The following is a 23,538-nucleotide window of genomic DNA, read 5'->3' as shown; positions in this document are numbered from 1 at the left end:
TTAGCGCATAACGCGTATTTCATGTGATGACCGCATGCATCACATCGGCGCATTAACCTGTGCCGCACGCACACCACTACCCCTGTGTCGGTTGTCCGTTGCACCAGACAGCTTGTGACGTGTACATGGTGATGTGTACATGGTGATGTGTGTTACTGTGTACAGTGAATGAGGCGTAATCAAAGACAGAACGTTACTCGTCACGAAAGATGGCTAACTTACAGGATGTAGTGCCTGAAATGCAGCAGAGAAAGCTTTGCAGGCAGGTGTCATCTTAACTGGAAGAAGTTTATCGCTGTGGATACCAACTTACAGGAGATGGAGTCTTCCGCGCAACAGAGCCGACCAACCTACACACTTACCTCCATTACAAAATTAACGATTCCTGGTTCTAGCCAAGCTCTTTCCTCTAAATTAGATACAATACCTCTTTAGTTATATCCACCCACTTGATCTTCAGCTGCTCTTTGCCACCACATTTGAGGATTCTTGCGCTAATCTTTTGCAAGCCCTGGAAATCAAACAGCTGACACAAAGTTCAAATAACTTAGGAGAATGCAGCCGGGTGACGACGTCGAACAACCCCCAATATTTAAACGGGAGCACACCCTGCCATTTTCAAGGAGGAACTGCAGCAACGCGTACATCGGTTGGAGGGAATTCGTTTGAATGACTGATACCCTAGTAAGTTTTGATGTGACCTTTCTCGTGTGTGTCTGATTAGTTACGGTTGATTGAGGTTAGGTGCTGACCTAAAGAACCCATTTCGACAAGTTGACTTCCACGTTTTATTCAGTGACATTGCGAGCAGACAGATGGAGTTGGGATGGGAAGCAGGTTCTAACATACTATTGCCTATTTGTTCATGGAAATTTCGAAGAACGTGCCTTGCAGTCGACGCCTTCGAAACATTCATGTTTTTTTCCGATAGGTAGACGATTTTTTCGTTGTTTGACCTTAAGGCAGTGTGAATTTGAACGACTTCTAAGAACACGTGAATTCAATCGACCCGAATATTCCTTTCACGATGAATGTGGAAAAGGACGACTGTCTATCACTCCTTGAAGTGTTGGTTAGGAGGAACGCGGGTGGAACGTTGCTACATCCTGTTATGGGAAGCCTACTCACACTGATTAGCGTCTGCAGGCTGACAGCTGTCACCATCCAGCTCAACATGAAGGGGTACTCCTCGTACCTTGGTTCACAAGGCCCATAGTATCTCGTACCCTAAGAGTTTGTCAGCTGAGTTACCCCATATCGAAGTCACCTTTGGTTAGAATGATTAATGGAAACTATTTCGAACAGGACTGGTCGTATTTCATGGAAATATAACGTTGTGTTTTTCGACCACCATTTAAGATCAGGGTCCTTTTAGTTTTCGTAAATACTGTATGTGTGTGTACCGTATTGCTTGCAGTTGTGGCATGTCATATATTGGCACATCAGGATTGTGGAGAACCGGTGTGCTGAGCATAAGCAGCACACATGCTTCAAACAGCCAACTAAATCCGCCATTGCAGAACATTGTCTTGACACAAGTCGTCCTGTGCAAACACGGAGATTCTGACATGCACTACTTGCTATTGGGACAGTGTTGTTAAGGAATTAAAATGAAATTAGCAAGCAACGCAATAAATAGAGACGGTGATTTTTGTCTGAGTTCTGAATGGACTCATGCTCTCTCACTTGTCAGAGGAACAGAGTTTATGCTACCTCGCCCATTGATTGTTAATTTCACTATCGATTATTTTTTACGTCGATCATCTTCGGTTTGTGATGGCGCTAGAGTTTTCAGTGGACTATCTTTTAGGAGTTTCTGGGAAAACTGAGGTTTTCAGTCTCTTGCACAGAGCTTCCTTGCTGCAGTTTTGCCTTGAAAATTATATGGTGTGCTCCTGTCGAAATATCGGCGGTTGTCGATAGTTTCACCCGGCTGCATTCCCCTAAATTATCTGAACATTGTATACGCATAGAGAAATTAAGGTCTCACATCTGGCACACAGTTCTAATTTAATATAATTAAATGGTAAATTACCAAACACTGCTAAGTACTTTCTCTTCTAAACCTCTTTAAAGTCTTAAATTTCAAATTTTCCCACACAAAAGTTATATGTTCAGTAGTAAGTTCATCGGCACAATCCCAAAAGCCAAATGAGATTTTACTTTGTATAAATTTGCGTTAAAAAGTTGTAAACGAACTGATAACTATCATAAATGAGTTTCTCACATTCCGCATTTAAAGAATTGGGTTGGCTATGATACATGGAGCACCTAACCAATAGGTAGCTCATTGCTTCCAGCTGTACCATTTCCTTTAATGGTTACCCTACTCAAACGCACAAACTTTACAAATGTTCTGCATTAATCTCACATTGTGAACTGGTGTATAGTCACAACACTGTTCCTTCCATAGTTACGTAATGAGACAAAACATCGGAAGTTTCACCCTTTAAAGTAAATGTCGTATTTTTTTCACAGGTCATCCCAAAATGCGACTGTACATTTCTCACGGAGGTCTGATGGGAACGATAGAAGCCATTTACAATGGGCTACCTATGATAGGCATTCCGCTGTGGGGCGATCAGCCTTCTAACGTAATGATGTGTGTGAGGAGGGGCGTCGCCCGTCTGCTCCGCTTTCACGAAATATCGAAACAGTCGCTGTTGCAGAACATAAGAGAGGTGATCAACGACCCAGGGTGAGTAAGAAGTTAATATTTTTGTGTTTTTGTTTGTGTAGCAATATGCTGCTTAATACTGAAATGAAAAACGTAAGGAAAATAATTTGATACATCTTTCACGATGTTGCGTAGGTTTACTTTTAGCGAGATGTTTCGAATTGACTTTAGACATTGTAGATTGTTAGCAAAGTCACAGATGCCCCATAGAAGTAACCTGTGATGTTGACAGCCATTCTTAATCGCAGGGTGTAATTTACTGAATCAGATAAAACAGGAAACTCCTTTCTATTTTATGGTTTTCATGTAATGCAGAATTAACTCAGATTGATTCCCTGTGAAACTGATAGTTTCTGGTGATTTACGTAGTAAAAAACGTGTTTGATAATGTCATGTAACATTTATTTTTGGGCTAAACTAAATTTTGACGTGTCAATAATTCATTAACTAACGTCCGTAGAAAAACCATACTTTCGTCTGAATGAAGATTTCGGAAAATAGTTTTTAAACCCTTTCAACTTGCACATGTTTCCACTGCCCTTTTTTTATTGTTCGTCAATGTTATGAGTAGAGACCGGATTATACGCATCATGATAGCCTTAAAATATGCATGCAAATACGCATGAAAGATGCTTGAAAATACATGAAGTGTCGAAAGGTGCATGATCAAAAATAAAGTTTGGTAGTTACTGCGTGCATTGTATTTCGAAGTCGAACCTGTGCATATCAATTACGAGGAAGATCGCCGGCCATATTAAAAATCGGTACATTTAGAAGGGTGATGTCATTTTTCGAATACTTTCTGGTAGAGGTTACGAAGGGGGCCTTTCTGGGAATATTTTCTAAAACTTTGCATGATGGGGAAGTATACAGTGTTTCAAGAATTGTTCTTCCTCTGATATTGGGTGTAAAGAGGATACGATGCGAGAGTGTCTCCGCGAAACAATCCATATATGCAGGGACCAACTTTCCGATGTATCGCACGCAGAGGGGCACGCTCAAAAACTCCGTAATATTTTATTTAAAAACATACAATCATGAATTTTTGAAAATCATTAAGTTTTAGTACTACTGAACCAAAGCATCGTATACAATTTTTTACATTTTTCTGCTATTGTAAACATAAACGACCAAGTTCCTTTCCAAATGTTCGGTAGTAAGATTGTCTTCGATCCCTCAAAACTCTTTTATAAGCAGAAAAGAACCATCCTACATCAACTGAGGTGACTGGGCAGTATTTGAATGTGAGTGCTATGTTGGCACTTACTGTTTCTGGTAAAAGTTCACCTGTCACATTAATAAAACTGTCAATTTGGCACAAAGGTTAAAATCCTGGGTTATGGTTTAAAATGTTTTCAAACGTTTAAGTTTTCTTGTGAATACATCCGCCAATGAGGGGTTCACTAGAATAATTTTATTCGTTAACTGAATAGTTTCATTCAACGCCAAACCTTGAGTTTAAAGCTTTTCATTACTTGCAGGTATATGGGAAAAATGAGTGCTAATCACAGTAATGTCTCTAAGACCGGAATCATTAAAAGCTTCCTTGCACTGGAGAACTGCCAAAGCCTATGCGCTATCCAAGTCGTTTACTGCCCCTCTAATGACCTCGAAATGTTCATTGTAAAACAACACACCTTCGGCCCACATACTCAGTTACCACTGGTTCGGGAGGTAAAGGCACATGTGGTAGCTTTCTTTGTAGGTCTTGATGCTAGGAGGAGCCTTCAGAAACACTTTTTGTGGATGAAATCAGTTCACATTCACAGACGTGGAACGTACTTCATCGAGGCGATGTACTCCATGAGCAAAGCACGTCACAAGAACCTAATTGAGATAAAATACTCGGAGGGCTTTTCCTGCTTTCACCATATAGGGAGTAGCATCTCAAATTAACACAAACACCCTTTCACCTGCAGAAGATTCTCAAAATATTTTTCTTCTACCCTCAGTCACAAATCTGGCGTTCGTAGGAGGATTTACTTTTTCAAGTTCTTTGCAGGCCGCAAAATAGGAAGGAGGCTCTTCTTTTAAAGCAACAACAATTAAATTTGCTATGTAACGACCACAAGTGTCTGTAGTTTCGTCATCTAAAATCCAGATAATGTTGTCATTGAGTTCATTGTGTATTTCTTCCAAAACATTCACGTAAGTTATCGGTGTGTAATTTTTACGCAATGTTGATTCAACTGGTATATTTTAAGCAATATTTGCGCAGAAAGCCTTTGACGATAGGGTTCGTAAGTTTGTGAAGAGGAATATTGCTTGTAATGAGTGTTTAACATAGATCCATGATAAACCAAATTTTTTGGTTAACTTAGGACAAATCCCTGCTACTGCAGCTTGCTGTTGCCAGAAGTTGTCGTGGTCCTTTCTTCCGCATTCCTGCGATATCCAGCGTTGTCTTGACATACTGGTCTGTTTGAAACTTTTTTCTCGCAAACTCAACATAAAACATTTCCGTCCTATGTAAATATTCCAGGATAGTCAGCAATCCACGAAACGGTTTCTTTCTTCGGGAGGCATGGCGCACAACTCGCTGCACACCACTCGTCGTAAACACTTTAAACTGTGTACAAATAAATAGAAAACTAAACACTGGACGTGCGACTAAAAGCTTCCGTAGTTTAATTTGTTGCCGACGCGTACGGTGTGACAGAGGAGAGTATTAAGAGGGGCGCGGGTGCAGGAGCATTGATTCTGCCTGTTTCTGTTCCACTTCTGTAATTTTGCTAAGCACTGGCCTCTCTAATAGCGATTGCACGCAGTTCCAGGTCAATCTGAGAGACAACTAAGCTAGATCGAGCTACAGACTGCCCGTCTAAATTTTTAAAATACTGTAAACATAGAGCGAAAATATGCGTTGTCACTAGTTTTTAGTTAAAGTAAGCAGTAACCGGTGAAAACGAGCCAACAATGCAAATGCATACGCACCATGCAAGTGCGTATAATCTGGTCCCTAGTCATGAGAAAAACTAAGATAAAGGCAAATATTAATCTGTTAGGTTGAGGAGTTTATTCTTACTTACTAGCGTGGAGTACGGCCATTGCCATTGCCATCCGTGATCGCCGTCGAGCTTTGCAACACTTTAAGAGGCACCCATCTGTAGCCAGCCTTTCTACCTTCAAGCGCCTTCGCGCTAAAGCCCGTTATTTAATCAAACAGAGCAAGCGGATATGTTGGGAACGATTCGTTTCTTCCCTTGGTTCCACTGTCCCTCTGTCACGGGTATGGGCTACACTTCGCTCTCTCCAAGGTTGCCATCGGCAGTCCACCCTCCCAGGCCTTCACCTCCCAGATGGCATTTGTACGGACCCATTAGTTCTCGCAGAACATCTTGCGACCCATTTTGCAGTGGCATCAGCGTCGGCCTCCTATCCAGCTGCTTTCCTTCATCAAAAACAGCAGGCTGAAGCTGTCACCTTATGTTTCACCACTTGTGAGTCAGAATCTTACAACGAACCTTTCACTGAATGGGAATTTCTTTCTGCTCTATCTGCTTCTCATGATACGGCTCCTGGCCCAGATTCCATTCATAACCAGCTGCTTCAACATCTCAGTGCTCCACAACGGCACCATATTCTTCGGGTGTTTAACCGTATCTGGCTCCAGGGTGACTTCCCTTCTCAGTGGAGGGATAGCATTGTGGTTCCTGTCCTTAAGCCTGATCAGAACCCCCTATCTGTTGACAGCTATCGGCCAATTAGTTTGACCAATGTTGGTTGTAAGTTACTTGAACGGCTGGTAGCCCGTCGGCTCACTTGGGTCCTCGAATCTCGGGATTTATTGTCCCCTTACCAGTGTGGCTTTCGAGAGGGACGATCTCCAATCGATCATTTGCTTTGCTTGGAATCCGCAGTTCGGCAGGCTTTTTCCCAGCGCCGCCATTTGGTTGCAGTGTTTTTTGACCTTCGCAAGGCCTATGACACGGCCTGGCGCCATCACATCTTACTAACCCTTCATCAGTGGGGTCTTCGGGGCCCACTCCCGATTTTTATCCGCCAGTTCCTGATCCATCGGTCATTCAGAGTTCGAGTTGGTACTGCTTTTAGTTCTCCACGGACCCAGGAGACGGGCATCCCACAGGGTTCTGTCTTGAGTGTCCTTCTTTTCCTCATTGCTATCGATGGACTTGTGGCCTCTGTCGGTCCCTTGGTCGCCCCTGCCCTGTATGTGGATGATTTCTGCATTTGGGTTAGTTCCTCCTCGATGGCATCTGCAGAATGGCAGCTCCAGGTGGCTATACGGCGTGCCTCTGCATGGACCCTCTCCCACGGGTTTCAATTCTCTCCTTTAAAATCGCGGGTGGTCCACTTCTGTCGCCGTACTACGGTCCACCCTGATCCAGAGCTCTATCTCGCTGCACAAAGATTGCCTGTGGTTCCACAGTTTCGTTTCCTAGGTCTTCTTTTCGACAACAAGCTCACTTGGCTGCCCCATATCAGACTCCTGAAGGTAGGATGTTTCCGTAAACTCAATGTCTTTCGCTTCCTTGCCCACTCCTCTTGGGGTGCGGACCGTTCCCTCCTCCTCCGTCTTTATCGTGCTCTAGTTCTGTCACGTTTGGACTATGGTTGTCAAGTTTATGGTTCAGCTGCTCCTTCCACACTGCACGTGCTGGATCCAGTCCACCATCGTGGTATCCGTTTGGCCACCGGTGCCTTCCCTACTAGCCCTGTTGATAGTCTCCTGGTTGAAGCTGGGATCCCCCCCCTTTCTGTTCGGCGGTCCCAGCTTCTGGTGTCTTATGCCCTTACTATCCGTTCTTCTCCCGCTCATCCTTCCTATTCTATCCTATTCCCAGACCATGGACGTCGCCCGCCTGACTCCCGCCCTCGGGCGGGTTTACCGGTTGGGCTGCGCCTTGCGTCTCTTACCCGTGATTTTCGGCTTCCTTCTTTGTCCTGTCTTCCTCGCTCCCTCCCCTCCACCCCTCCTTGGTTAGTTCCTCGGCCTCGAATTCGGATGGATCTCCGCCGCGGTCCGAAAGATTCCATCCCCCCGGTGGTGTTCCGTTCCTTTTTTCGCCAAATTTTATGGGAGTTTCGGGATGCTGTTGTTTTTTACACTGATGGCTCTAAATCTGCTGATCCTGTTGGGTATGCCTTCACGTCCTTTGTTGGAACGGAAAATCATCTACTGCCACCCTCATGTGGGGTGTTTACTGCGGAATTGATGGCAATTTCCCGGGCCCTTACCTTTATTAAACAATCCCAACACAACCGCGTTTTGTTATGTACGGACTCGATGAGTGGCCTTCTTGCTATTGACCGGTGTTTTTCGCGCCATCCCTTGGTCTCTGCCATCCATGACCATCTCGCTGATCTTCACCGTGCTGCTTGTTGCATTGACTTCCTATGGGTCCCGGGCCATGTGGGTATCGCGGGTAATGAGCTCGCTGATCGTTTGGCTGGAGGAGCAGTTACTTACCCCCCGTTTTCTGTAACCCCTCCTGCAGCGGATTTACGGCTTCACATCAAATCCCACTTTGCACAGTCATGGGCCAATTCTTGGGAGGCTACTCCACTGTCTAATAAACTTCGTGCCATTAAGGTGAATACAGGCCCATGGCGTTCTTCCTTTCGCCTCTCCCGCAAGGACTCGACCACACTGTCGTCTCCGCATTGGCCATACCAGGCTGACCCATGGTTTCCTTTTGCGTGATGAGCCACCCCCGCTATGTGGTTGTGGAGCCTTCCAGTCAGTGGCCCACATTTTGGTTGAATGCCCCCTTCTTTTGGCTCTGCGTGCTAAGTACAGACTCCCCCACACTTTACCTTTGATGTTGGCTGACGATTCCCGGATGGTCTCTCTGGTTCTAGGTTTCCTCCGGGAGAGTGGTTTTTATTCTCAGTTTTAAAGTTTTTAATCTCCCTCTGGTGTTGGGGCAGGGCGGTGAGTGTTTGGGTGTCTCCCACTGTAGGCAGTGTTCAGAGATTCCCGATTCACCTCCCTGACTGGAATCCTCTTTTCTTTCCCTTTTACTCTGTTTTTACCCCTTCTTTTTAAGGCTTGGTTAGTTTTTCTATTCCCATACGTACTTTCTGCATTATAGCAGTTGTACCTTTTAAGTCACAGGTGGTCTTGCCTATGCTGTTTCAGCATAGTGTTGGGTTCGTTCTCTTGCCAACTTCCCTCATTTGTTTTTACTAATGACAACGTGACTGCCCTTTTCCGTTTCCCCTTTATCCTTTTTATTTTTCTGACTATACTGAGATGTCCCGTTAGCAGAATGGAGTCTATTTGAAACAAGGGACTGATGACCTTGCTGTTTGGTCCCTTTAACCTCAAACAACCAACCAACCAACCTTACTTACTAGCAGAACCAACAAAATCACAAGTAGGCCAGTCTTGTATATCGCACTACCTTTTAAACTGAACCCACTAACACAAATAAAAACTATCTGCACAGTGAATCCACCTGTTGGACGGAATTCGTATTAAACTATATCTGTTGTACGGACTGATCTGACAGACCGTAAAGGTTCAGACGTGGAGTGGTTAAGTTTTTGTGCTATGAGGAAGTAAATATTTGTTCGTGAAATTCAGCATCATAACTCTTATAACTATGTAAAGTCTATAAATTATATAGCATACAGCTCTATGTAATTGGTCAAAATGTAGCGTAGAAACATATCAAATCACCCTAGTCAATAAAAACTAAGTTTAAAAACCAAGCCGTCGTCTTACAAATAGACCACCACTTCCTTTATATATTGTATAGGTACATTGTAAAAAGATGTTCATTGTATATGTTTTAAGAAATGAGGAATTGGTACGGACCTATCTGTGCAGCGTGCAGTCGAACTGGAGGGGCACATTCAGCTAACTGAATCCCACATCTTCGGATGTTTTCCGATTGACTTGCAAAACCTAGACCTTCATTTATCAGAAAGAAATGGGGCTACATATAATTCAAAAATGGGGCTCACAGCTAAACAATTGTATCGTAACTTCGTCTTGGGATCCTAAATTAGCTGCACACCAGCCAGAAGCTACTTCGGTAGCTACAGCAGTTGGCTTAAATGGTACTTCCAAAATCTTCAAAGCTGTATGAAGATGGTTTATTCGCAAGTAACGGTTTCACGTCACCTCTGCCTTCCCCTCTCACCTTCCACAAGTTCTTCAGGATTCACATTCCGTGGCGACTACGTCCAATGGACAACCGGATGCTAGGAATGAAGAGGCAATCAGTAGACAGTCAATCAAGAACTCCCAAGAAAATGGACTAATGCACTCCTCAATCCTTAGTCTCGGAAAAAAACCATGTAGTAACTCAGCAGTAGCTCCGCAGGATGTTTCCCCTATCCCAACTCTGTGGAAAAGAAAAAGCTGAAGAGCAACATCACGCAATGGGATCAGCAGCAGTCCTAACAAGAGGCTGCTCCTAGCTAAAGAACTCGCAAAAATGAGAAGAAATGCAGGTTGTGCATGGTTCCAAGGCCGGTGTGCAGGAAGTCTGAGAACAAGTTTCACTGTGGTAGATACAAACCTGAATAAGTAGCTAATGTTACAACTGTTCAGTGTAAGTCCAAAAGTAGCTTAATATAATAATGAATATGTGTTAAACGTTCAAATTTGTAAGCTAATGTCTTAAAAATAAATGCTGGTTATACTCAGCAAATGTCCGTATTTCTTGTTACAGTTGAGAACCTGCAGTGGTTCAATGTATAACATCAATGACACCATTAAGACGACCTGCTTAAACTGTACCACTTTGCGCCCTTCTGCGATATTATCTTGTAGAAATTTTACTTTCGAGACTTCCACTATTCGGCTGAGGGATGACGCTTGACGATGTTAGTATTACATTTAGATAATTTATTGTAGGTTTCAGTAAAATCAGAAAAATGCTGAGACTGGTACAATGTAAGAGATTAAGTCTTACTAGTGCTTCATTGTTTGCCCAAGCAATTCAATGTTCGGGTGTCAGTTTAGTGTAACTTCCTACACCATTTCCCCTGCCTGTCGGCAAGAAATCGTGGGTTTGTTCGGAGAGTGTTGTTGCACATGTCAAAATTGCGAATTGGAGGACGAACATAAAAGAATAAAGGTGCATTAAAAATGATTTCGGCGTATTAAGTCTGAACGATAGTTTTGTAGATGCTAGTAGAATAATTTTACAAATGACATGCATGGAAAAACGGACTTTCCCTCTGATGTCAAAATTTAGAGATAACTGTTGCCATCTGTTGCTGGGTACGGGAACTATCTAAACTTGACATTGGTCTCGCTCCTAAATTTCACTTAGGGGTAAGACCAATGTCGATTTTGATAGTTCTCGTACCCAGCAATAGATGGCAAGTTATCTCTAAGCTTTCGCAATGGAGGGTTAGCCCGTTTTTCCGAACACGTCTTCAAATGTGTACATCAGAATCTCTATTTCAAACCCAAATGGCATGTATTACGACCGTTCCTCGCATCATGTACGTATCTAATAGGTGATTTTGAACAGTGGAACAATTTGTAGGATACAGTTTCAGTGAGAAGAAACGAATCTCTAATAAGTAAATACTCATAAGATTAATGTTCGTGTTAGAAGTATGCAGACATCAGCATTAGTAACACTCAAGTATATATACCCCGTGAAGTGGTGGCTACGATCAGTGCTACTTTAGCATCAGTGTGCACGTAATCACTGATAATAGCTTCACAGGCAAGATATACTTGTTTCCTTGATACACCCAACCTTCCCTGTTGCAATAAGTGTCTTAAACGGTAGAAACGATTGTATGTAACCTACATTATCATGCCACCGCCCACATCCATATGGCTTTGACAACGCGTTCCATGTGAGATGGATCGGCCGACGTGACCCAGTTATTCTGTCGGCTCACAATGAACCTCAGATTCTTATATGTCTTAAATATCTGTCAAGAATATGTCTTGCAATCCAGTATCCGATTGCGGAATATCTGCGTGACCATGGTCTAACTGAAATCTCCCGCTATCTTTCGGACTTTTCCAAGTATACTTGATAGTCTTCTGACTCTTCAACAGAATATTAGCTGTTGATAGCTAAAATTTATTGCAGAACTCAGTCTTTCTTCTCCGTCGTTCCTAGCTCCTATAACCCTTCCTTCTTCCCCTACAACCGCATTCCAATCCTCAATGAATATTAGTGTGTCATCTCCCTTTAGATACTTAATTACTCGTTCAGTATCTGGGAGCAGACACAGACTCCGATCACAATTTAATAATGATAAAGAGCAGTCTGAAGTTTGAGACTAATCGGGAAGAATCAATGCGCAAAGAAGTGGATCCGGAGGTAGTGAGGAATGAAGAAACACTCTTCAAGTTGCGACAAGGGATAACTCACTAGGCAGTTCAGTTGAATGCCAATGATCCTCTCTCAGTACAAAAAAGGTAACTATGAGGAAACAATGAATATCAGGAGAAATACTTCAGTTCATCGACCAAGGAAGTACAAAAATGTTAAGGAAAATCTAGGAATACAGAAATACTAGTCACTTAAGAACGAAATAAATAGGAAGTGTAGGGAATCTAACGCAAAGTGGCTGCATAAAAAGGCGAAGAAATAGAAAAAGAACTGATTATCGGAAGGGCAGACTAGGTACAGAGAAGTCAAAATAACCTTCGGCGAAATTAAAAGCAAAGGCTTTAATAGGAATTACTCTTCAACGCAGAGAAGAAAGCGGAAAGATGGAAGGAGCACACGAAGGCCTATATTTGAAGTGATAAAAGAAGAAACAGGAGCCGACAGGAAAGAGATTAGTGATCCAGTATTAGTCAGAATGTAATACAGCTTTGGAAAAATCGAATAAGACGGAAGGAAAAGATAATTCTATCGGAGTTTCTAAAATAATTCCCCCCAGGGGGCTGACGGTCCTTTAGTGAACTAGTGCGTAGCTCTCACGTGGCTCCGAGCTATTAGAACAAATTCTTCTTTCCCTGGCTGCATTTCCTTCACCTTTCCCTCCCTCCCTCCCTCCCTCCCTCCCTCCCTACCCTCGCTTCCTCCCCGTTGCCACCTGCTTCCCCTCTCTCGGAGTTCTGACTTATGTCGACCCGGCTATCCACCTGGTTTCATGTGTAGGTTTCAATTTTGTTCCTTTTGCCTGTTACATCATCTTCTTGACGTTCAGGTCCCCACTTGAGGTTTGACCTCACATTTCCTGTGAGCCGTATGGGGAAGAACTCCCGCCTTAACATCTATGGTGTGAATTCGTCTCCCCCTTCCTTCCCCCCCTCTTTCCCACTGTAGCCCCCTTCCACCCTGTTAGGTCACCAGCACTTGTAGCCAGTCAGTGTGGTTGGGCCTGTTAGGTACCCTTACGGCTGAGCCCCCTGACAATAAAGGGATCACACTACTGATACCTGAGTTGTACCCTCCCCATGTATGCCAAGGAGTGGTTGCTTATCTTCTTGCTGCCTCGGAACTCCCAGCAATGGCCGTTGTGCCAGATGACTCTTGTTATAACTGGGTGGCGCCCATATGGAGAGCCCCTGGTCTAACAAGGTGCAAAAATCTGGTTATCCTCAAACGGCCGTCTCTTTGAATGGTGAAGGATCATTGGATGCTGCTTCATAAGATGCAGCAACTTTCCCTTCCCTGGCTACACCATGGGAGGAGGGCCGGGCTCGCCGTCTTGGTATGAAATCCTTTCCCCGTTACTTGGTCTGTACTACATCGAATGTCGACACATTCACCGCCACAAACCCACTGTTTTTCGTGGAAAATACTGGGGACAAGTGTGATGAAGTGGAGTCTCTTAGTAAGATGCAGTCGGGCTCCCTGTTGATCAAAGCTGCTTCTACCATCCAATCTGCAGCTCTTTGTCTGTGATCGTCTTGGCATTGTCCTGGTGTCCATTACTCATCACCAATCTCTGAATATGATCTAGAGTTATTTTTCATAGGGACCTCATCCTGAAAACTGATAAGGAACTAAAGGCTAATCTGGTGTAGAGTTCATTTCGTTCAGTGTGTGCAGAAGGGTCGCAAAGACAACCGCACCAATGCTGGCGCCTTCATGCTGGCTTTTGACGGGGATATCTCCCAGAGGAGGTGAGGTTAGGGTGATGTGCTACATATATGACGTGAAGCTGAACGTCCGTCCACCAATGTGGAGCCTTCGGTGCTTGAGTTCTGGGCATATGTCTTCCCACTGTACAGCGAACCCTTCATATAGTTACTGACACCATGAAGGAAGCCCCTGTGTTCTGCCACCTGTGTGTCAATTGTGATGACCGCCACTCCCCTCGCTCGCCACATTGCCTGGCTTACATGAGAGAAAAGAAGATCCAGGAATAAAAGTGCCAGGATCGCCTGTCTTATGCTAAGGCTCGCCAAAAGTGAGACATTCATCCGGTGTCATTATCTTCAACTTTTTCCTCTGTTGGTTCATTTCATCCTTCATCCTTCACCCTCATCCTTACCTTAGCCCTATCCCTCTCCCTCTCCCCCTCACCCTCCCTTGCAGTTCCCACAACCCCTCGTCAGGGAGCCCCTCCCCCTCCCTGTTCAAAGTAGTGCCACTTCATCTGCCCCTGATTGGGTTCTCTCCCGGGACCCCTCTCCCTGGCGTCTCTCAGGCCAGAAGACTCTTCCCACCACTCGCCCAATAGGGCACACCATCAGTGCGCCGCAAAGTCGCTCACCTTCTTTCAGTTCCGGATCTTGCAAAAGCCTGTTGTCCCCCTGTGCACTGCACTCTTCCAACTCAGAAAGAGAAGAAGAAGAAAGATAAAATTCAAGGCAAGGCACTCCCGGTGTCCCTGGAGGTGCCTTCTGACATCTTCTTTACGGATTTCACCCCATCCTTGTCAGTGACTATTACTGGCAGTGACCTGACCACCTCCTTGGCGTCATGTCTACCTTGGACGTCTGCCACACGATCACCCAGTGGAATTGTAACGGATACTATCGTCAAGTACCAAAAATGCAACATCTTGTCTCCTCGTATTCAGCATTCTGTCTTGTTCAAGAAACGCATTTCCATGGTGACGACTCTTCAGCATATCGTGGTTATCGGTCAAGCTGTAGGAACTGTGCTGGTTCCGAGGTAGCATCTGGTGGGGTTTGCACTTCAGTTCAGTCTGATGTCCTTCGTGACTGGATCCCCCTACATACCAATTTAAAAGTGACATTAGAGTGCATACGACTCTGCAAATCACAGTTTGCAATGCCTACCCCCCTCCAGGTGGGCCACTTTATTACTTTGCACTGTCTACCTTAATCCAACAACTCGTGCCTTATTTCTCCTCCTTGGGGACTTCAAAACCCCCAATCCACTGTGGGGAAGTGTTACTTCAATGGGTAGGGGTATCCTAATTGACTAACTTACCACAGACCTCGATTTGACTCCCCTCCATGATGGTTCCCCTACCCACTACAGTGCCACTCATGGCACCTTCTCTGCTGTCGATCTCATGATCTCCTTCCCTGCCCTTGAGACTTCCTTGGTCATCCCATGATGTGACCACTTTTGGGTGATTCTATCATTCCCCTGCTGCCACCAGGCAGACAGGCCCCCACGTTGGGCATTCTGCAGGGCCAATTGGCCTTAATACACGTCTTTTGTGAACTTTGACACCACCTTCTCGAATTCTATTGATGTAGTTGTGCAAGGCATCCCTGCCACTATTCGGCATGCTGCTGGTACTGCAGTCCCCCTATCCACAGGCCCCCCTAGTCTTCGATTGGTACCATGGTAGACCAAGGATGAGATAGTCACTGGTCAGGACCGCTGCAGCGATTTAAGCGACACCCTTCACAGACCAACCTCTTCACTCATAAGCGTCTCCATGCTAAGGCTCGTTACCTTATTAAGTGGAGTAAAAAGGAATGCTGGGAACGCTTTCTTTTGTCCCTGAGGACAGGTTTGGTCCAAGCTCCATTGTGTTCTGGGCCGCTGGTGACAACCAACTGTCGAGGTCCTGAACCTCCAAGGTGCTCTGTGCACTGATACATTGGTCCTCACAGAACACCTCGGACATACTTTGCCATGGCATCGTCATCCTGTTCCTACCCTACTACCTTTCTCTTCCCTCTGGTTCATCCCACACCATGGTGAGCCCTGTAATTCATCCTTTACTGAATGGGAATTCGTGCTGGCTCTTAGCTCTTCATGAGACACGGTCCCAGGCCCAGATTCCATCCACACCCAGATGATTCAACACTTGGACGTTCCCCAGAGGCAACAGCTCCTCAGGGTCTTCAACATTTGGCTCACAGGTGCTTTTCCGTCACAATGGCGAGACAGTATAGTTACCCCCATCCTCAAGTCCAGGAAAAACCAAACGTATCTAGACAGCTACCTCCCAATTAGCCTGACTAATGTACTTTGTAAACTGCTCGAAAGGATGGTCAGCTTCAGATTGTAATGAGTGCTCTAATCTCAGGGCCTTTTGTCCCCGTATAAGTGTGGCCTCTGGGCAAGGCAATCTGCAACTGACCATTCACTCTGATTAGAATCAGCCATCTGAAAGGCTTTTACTCACCACTGGCACCTTCTCACAGTCTTCCTCGAGCTACGTAAGGTGCATGACATGAATTGGCCCCATCAGATTTTAGATACCCTCCATGACTGGGGCTTCCATGGTCCCAATCTGATTATCTGCGAGTGCTTATCTCACTGGTTCTTCCAGGTTCAAGTTCGCACTTCACTCAGCGCCCTTCAGATTCAGGAGAACGGCATCTCACAGGTTTCTGCGCCAAGTGTCATACTCGTCCTCATTGCCCTCAGTGGGCTTTGAAATCTGCTGGGCCTGTGGCTACCCCAGCATTGGGTGCAGCTCCCACTTGGTAGTAAATGCTCAGTGCCAGCTCCAAGGCGCCATCTGACAGACCTGTATGGGCACCGCCCATGGCTTCCAGTTTGCTCTCTCCAAAATGTGGGTTATGTATTTTTGTCATCGACCCACAGTTCACACTGATCCAGAACTTTGTTTAGGCAACCAGCTCCTCGATTTTGTAGCACAGTCCCGTTTCTTGATAACAAGCTGACATGGCTGACCCACATGCGCCACCTAAAAACTACTTGTATGCAGAAGCTTAATGCTCTCCTCCTCCTCCTCCTGGCTCACACATTGTCGGTTGCAGACTTTTCCACTCTTCTCCATCTTTACTGTGCTCTGGTTTTATCCAGACTAGATTATGGTAGTAAAGTTAGTGGCTCAGCAGCTCGTTCCACTTTGAAACGCATTGACCTTGTCCAACATTGTGGTGCATCTGGCTATTGGTGCTTTTTGCACCAATCCTATTGATAGTGTCCCCACAGAAGCAGGGATTCCCCCCTCTACACATCTGATGGAGTCAACTCCTTGTTCCTTACGCAATCGCCATTCGCCAATTCCCTGGCCATCCTGTGTAGCCAGTGCTCCTCGCCAATGAGGGACTTCTCTCTCTAACACTCGCCCACAGGTGGGTTTGCTAGTTGGCATGCACCTCACTTTCCTCTGTTCGGATCTCCCCTCACTGGACTGAACCCCCTATATTTCCTCCCAATCCCCCTCTTGGATGGTGCCGAGACCACAGATTAGGACCGGTCTATTCCAGGGTCCTAAGGTCTTTGTTGTTCCTATGGTTTACTGGCGTCTTGTATGTGCATCTCTTTCAGAGTTCCAGGCTGCATCAACTTTTACACAGATGGTTCTACGACAATCGCTAAGGTGGGATATGCTTTCACGTTTCATACTGGCTTCGAACACCATTTATTGTCAGGGTCATGTAGTGTGTTCACAACAGAGCTTCTAGGCATTCACAGGACCCTCCATTTTGTTACTCAGGCCACCCTCCACAGTGTTTTAATTTGTTCAGTCTCCAAGAGCAGCCTGCAGGCTATCGACCAATGCTACTCTCGCCACACTTCAGTCTCTGCTATCCATGACCACCTCTCTGCCCTTGAGCTTGCTACTATTCAGTCCTCTTTCTATGGGTCCCAAGACATGTGGGCATCCCAGGGAATGAACTGGCTGACCGTTTGGCTAGAGAAGCAGATACTTACCTCCATTTCCTGTCATGATTCCAGCTGCTGATATGCAGATCTACGTAAAATCTCTTTGCCCAAAAGTGGAATGGCATCTGGAGCGCTACTGCTCATTGTAATGATCTCCGCACAATCAAGGAGTCTACTGCAGTTCGGCGCTCTTCTATCGGCTCCTCTCGGAAGGAGTCCACTGTTTTATGTTGTTCACGCTTTGGTCATTCCCGGATGACCCATTGTTTCCTCCTACGTAACGACCCATCCCCACAATGTGGTTGTGCAGCCAGACTGACGATATCTCACACATTGGTGGAATGTCGCCTTCTTTCGGTCCTTCGTGTTAAGTATAGTCTTCCCGATTCCTTAAATTTAATATTAGCAAATGATCCACGTTTGGATAAACTGGTCCTCAGTTTCCTCAGCAAAAGTGGTTTTTATTTCCAGAGACAAGGTTCTACTTAAGTGTCGGAACAGGGGCAGGTTGATTGTGGTTGGGACTTCTTTTTAGCCTTCTCGGTCTGTGATCCCATAAACGCCTCCCTTTTTTCCACTTTTTAGATTTGGTCTCACATTTTATGCTTTTACTGTGTGTGTTTAATGATCATTATATTTATAATTTGACTCCCTTGGCTAGATCCGCCCACTTTTAGTAGACCCTCTTTCTTTTGTGACTCACTTCGGAATGCGGGACTGGTGACCCCGCCGTTTGGTCCTGTAACCCCTCTGTCAATCAAACTAAAATCATTGGGAAGTGATAACAAAACGACTATACACACTGGTGTGTAGAATATGAGACCAGCGATATACCATCAGACGTTCAGAAGATTATACAAGCACGTCTGAAGATGGCAAGAGCCGAAAAGTGCGAGAATTATCGCATATCCAAGCTGCTGACAAGAATAATGCACAGAAGAATGGAAAAGAAAATTGAGGATGCGTTAGGTAACGATCAGTTTGGCTTTAGGAAAGGCAAAGGCACCAGAGAGGCAATTATGACGTTGCGCTTGATAGTGTAAGCAAGACTGAAGAAAAAGATACGTACGTACCATTAGTCGACTTGGAATTAGTGTTTGACAATGTAAAATGGTGTAAGATAGTCTAAATCAGGAGAAAATGGGTAAACTATAGGGAAAGACACGTAATATGCAATATGTACGTAACAAAGAGGCAATAGTAAGAGCGGAAGACCAGGAAAGAAGTGTTCTGGTTAAGAAGGGTGTAATACAGGTATGTAATCTCTTGCGCCCACTGCTCAATCTACGCATCGACGAAGTAATGACGGAAATGAAAGCTTAAAGAGTGGAATTAAATTAGGATATCGATCACAAGATTTCTTGATGACATTGCTATCCTGAGGTAAAGTGAAAAAGAATTACAGGATCTGCTGAATGCAAAGAAGTCTAATGAGTACAGAATATGGACTAAGAGTAAATCGAAGAAAGACGAAAGTAATGAGAAGTAATGAGAAGTAACAGAAATGAGAACAGCAAAAATAAGGATTGATGGTCACGACGTAGATTAAGTTCAGGAATTCTGCTAAGTGACCTATGGCGGACGGAGCAAGGACGACACAAAACGCAGACTACCACTGGCCATAAGAATATTACTGGCCAAGAGAAGTTTATTAGTACCAGATAAAGACGTTAGTTTGAGGCAGAAATTTCTGAGAAAGTACGTTTGAAGCACAGCATTGTACGGCCGTGAAACAAGGACTTTGAGAAAGTCGGGAAAGGAAGACAATCGAATCATTTGCGACGTGGTGCTACGGACTAGCATTAAAATTAGATGGACTGGTAAGGTATCGAACGAGGGAAATTCTTCAGAGAATCAGCAGGAAAGGAATAGTGTGTTAGGATCTCTGTTAAGACACCATGATGTAATTTCCATGTTAATACACAGTTATAGAGGGTAAAAACTGTACATCCAGCAATTAATTGAGGGTGTTGGCTGCAAGTGTTCCTTCGAGATGAAGTATATGGCACAGCAGAGGAGTTAGTGGCGGGCCTCGTCAAACCAGTCAGAAGACTGACGACTCAATCTTTAGTTTCTGGGCTGGGATTAATTATTTTTGTTTTTCCTTATAAAGTACTCATGCTCTCTCTCAATATAATTATTAAAATGTGTGGGGTCCCAGGGCTGCCTATTCTTCATCCGTCCCCACATTCATAGCAAACAGATACGCAAGAACAATTACGCGCCAAAGGCTGTAAAGCAAAAGAGGAAGATGGATGGGAACAAGACTACTCTAGTGACCTCGGAGTCTCCAGATCAACCCACGCCGTAGGATTCTGAACCACGGTTCATTGGTGTGGTTCCAACCCCATCGGGGAAGACAGTTATCCTGTGGAGTGACCGGTGCTCTTGGCCTTTTCACAGCAATCGTGGGCACCTATGGCGTGATCAGGCAGTGTAATCTGCAATATATATTTCTGCAATCTCCCGGTACTGCATCACCTTATTTCCTCCTGTTCTAATAATTGCATTGCTGAACAAAAAACGCACTTCACTGCTGACCATTCCCCAATGATCCGTGGTTATCGTGCTTTGTCAGAGCCGTGCTCACCCTTTGAGGGCATCTGCAGGGATCCGTAAATTAGTTGACGGAGATATGGTCAGTGAGTGGATTCCGCATAATACCACGTCGGCAGCAATAGCAGTGAGGGTGTAAAAAAGACACCAGCGATCACTATTAGCAACGTTTACGTATCTCCAGTCAGGCCACATACTTGCCTTGAGTTGACTGCCTAAATTTAACAACGCACCTCCCCCTTTTTCTTCTATTTCGGGATTTCAATGCGCACTATCCCGTATGAGGGAGTACCTCTGCGTCTGGTAGGAGCCTTCTACTTGGCCAGCCTCTTACCGACCTGGAGCTGTCTCCTCAACGATGCAATTCCCATTCATTTCCGTGCCACCCATACCACCTTCTTAGCTGCCGATCAAAAAGTCTCTTACTTAATTATCTTGAATTGACTGCATTGGTCACTACATGGCGATCTTTCTGACAGTGACCACTTTTCGGTGATCCTGTCGCTTACTTCCCAGGCAGATGGACCGACTACCACACTGGGTGCTTCGAAGCGCTATCTGCCAGTTGTATACCCATGCTGTTACCTTCGTCCCATCTGTTGGAATAACCAACAAGTTTGCGCAGTCACTCACGCCGCTGGAACTGCTGATCCCTTTCTACAGTTCCCCTCCAGCGCCAACCCTTGCATTAGTGGAACAAAGATTTTACCGTAGGTGCTAAGAATAGAAGAGCCCTGCAACGTTTAAAGCGACGTCCTTCACAAACAAATATTCTCACTTCTAAGCCGTCTAACTAAACGAAGTAAGGAGGAAGGCTGAGAGCGCTACGTCTCCTACTCGGGAATGTTCGCCTCTTCATCCCAGGTGTGGGCCAAGCTCTTTAGGCTGTCGTGTCGATAAACTGCAGAGTGGTTTTCGAACTAACATCATGCGACCCACTTTGCAGCGGCATCACATCCTCTTCTTATGCGGCTACCTTTCTACTACACAAATGATAAGCTGAAGACGTTGTTGAGGGGTTTCAGCTGTCATATAATACACCTTTCTTTGTCCTGGAATTGCATCAGGCTCTTGGCTCGTCTCACAGAACGGCTTGTAACGCACCAAAAGAATATTGCACAATACGTTACGGGTCATGTTCGGCTCAATTCATTATAGATAAATTTACAGCCATGTGTAAAGCTAAAAGATGTGGATGTGATAGTCTGTTTCATGTTACATGTGTTTTACGTACGAAGAGGAAGCCAATGAAAACTCAAACGTCACTAAAAATAGACATTCCGAGCCATTGTTCAGAAAGTTGGCAGTACCGTTGCCAATGATGTAAGGAAAGCCCCATAGACGGCAGCATAATGCAGACGAGCGAAACGCGGCCACGATACTAGTTCAAAACGGCTGCCCCCGCATGAAACATCCACCAAGGAAAAACACCGTACTGTCAGAAGTTTTCGGAGCAGTTGAAGTGCGAAAGCTATTGAATTCAATCTGCAAATGAAGATCCAATATGGTGATCCATTTCTCACTGTAGCAAATGTGAATGAAGTAGAAAGTTCGGAAATGGCATGACTTCGCTGACAGACGCTCCTCACCAGGCTCAGACACTGCACTATAACGCAAGTCTTCTGCACCAGGTAACACCATTGTGGTGGACGAAATAGCAACATATCTGAACACTAGGCAGGGCTCAGCACATCACCTCCTTGAAGTGCTTAAGTTTCGCTACGTGTCTGCAAGGGGGTGCCACGGAAGTTGAATCTGTAACTGAAAAAGCGACACTGTTAGCGGTCTACGGATGCGGCACTTTAAAGCAGAACGTGATGGCTTCTTGGCGAGAATTGTTACGGAGACGAAACGAGGAAGAAAAGAGCAAGCAAGCAAGGAACGACGCCATTCCTCATCACGAAAACCCAAGAAGTTCTGGATGTAGCCATTTGCACTGAAGGTTTTGCTGACACACTTGGAATGAACGAGGCGGTTTCTCAGAACGCTACACCACTACAGCAAACACTCAAACACTGTCACCAGTGCGTCATATTCCAGTATGGAAAAAAGCTTCGGCTGCAATAAGATCAAAGCGACGTGTACTTCAGACTACGTGTCATTTTGCAACATGACAACGTTCACCCTCGTTTCTGTACGTGCAACACTTGCTGCCATCATAGAACAACTTGGAGCAGAAGTCGTAGAGCAGGACTGCAACGAGGACACAGCTGGATAACTGGTGCCGGTCATTCAACTGCATGACCAATTCCTGTATCGTCAGACCACGAGCCACGGACACAGGCCGCAGCCGGCCATCACCTAAGCTTAATAAGCACTCTTCAGCAGCAGCAAGATTTCAGTGACACCATCCCTGGTATCAGTGCCCTGGGACCAGTTCTCGAGAAGCCACTTCGGCCTGACTGACTTCCATGCCGTCGAAGCACTCTGCCGGTCACGCCAGATCCCAGTCATTGCCCCGTTCCATATGGTTCCGTGAGACGTCAAAACGTCGCGCTTTCCGCCAATCAGGGCATGGAAGGAGTATTTAACGACGGCTGTACTGGATCAGCTGGACACTAAGCGACGCACAGTCTGAGTTCGTTCGTCCGGGCCGGCGCTGTAACTCTGCCACCACCGGGCCGCGAAGGAAGGACCCCTGTCTGGCCAGACCGGGCAGCCAGCATCGCTCCAACAGCCACCGCCACCTTCTCGGGATCTCTCGCCATCGCAAGTCCAGCCAACAGTTGGAAGTGAGGTTCTGGCAGCGGTGACCTTCCTCTACGCCGGCGGATGTCACCTGTAATGCTGTTATTCAGTCGGACATCTAATTCATAAAATTGTTGCCTTTAATTGTGATGAGTAAATATTATATGGAAAGTGTGATATATGTGATGTTAGTGCTTTGCTATTGTGCATTCGTAACTCACGTGAATAAATATGTGAAGTGTGTAATTCACTAAACAATATTTCGTCATGGATTAATAAAATGTAAATGTTCATGTGTGTAATTTTATATTTTTGTGCAAGTTCTCATTTGTATAAAATGGTACACGCTTAGGAACAATGTGTAACATACGTGTTACGTAAAAGATGGAGTCATTTTGTACTGTACGGAAGTTAGCATGGGAAGCGTAAACGGTGGCTTGCGCTTTTGATGCGGTACCTGTAGAGCGAGCAGGTACGAGAGGACAGTCAGTTTGCAACAGTGAAAGAGGCAACATTCGGACAGAGCAGGCCATGCCTCGCCTGGAAATTGTTGCACAGTAACCTCGGATGTCACCTTTGGTACAAGTTGTTAGGCTATGTTATGAATGTTAAAACGACGCCGAGAATAGTTAATCAGTCCATACTTCAAGAAACTTACACTCTGTAGCACGGGTAGTGTATCAACCATTACTATCC

General features: G+C 45.2%; 1 protein-coding gene across 1 annotated transcript in view; it reads left to right on the top strand.

The window, feature by feature from the left end:
- LOC124795404 overlaps positions 1-23,538 on the top strand; it is a 332,223-nt gene that overhangs the window by 292,304 nt on the left and 16,381 nt on the right. The window contains exon 8 of the mRNA XM_047259426.1: positions 2,479-2,698. Coding sequence (XP_047115382.1) covers positions 2,479-2,698 — 220 coding nt within the window. The remainder of the gene's footprint in view (positions 1-2,478; positions 2,699-23,538) is intronic.

The sequence above is a fragment of the Schistocerca piceifrons genome, chromosome 4 (genome assembly GCF_021461385.2).
Source record: "Schistocerca piceifrons isolate TAMUIC-IGC-003096 chromosome 4, iqSchPice1.1, whole genome shotgun sequence".
Classification (NCBI taxonomy): domain Eukaryota; kingdom Metazoa; phylum Arthropoda; class Insecta; order Orthoptera; family Acrididae; genus Schistocerca; species Schistocerca piceifrons.
The sequence above is the reverse complement of the archived record's forward strand: the minus strand, read 5'-3'. Positions and strand labels throughout refer to the sequence as shown.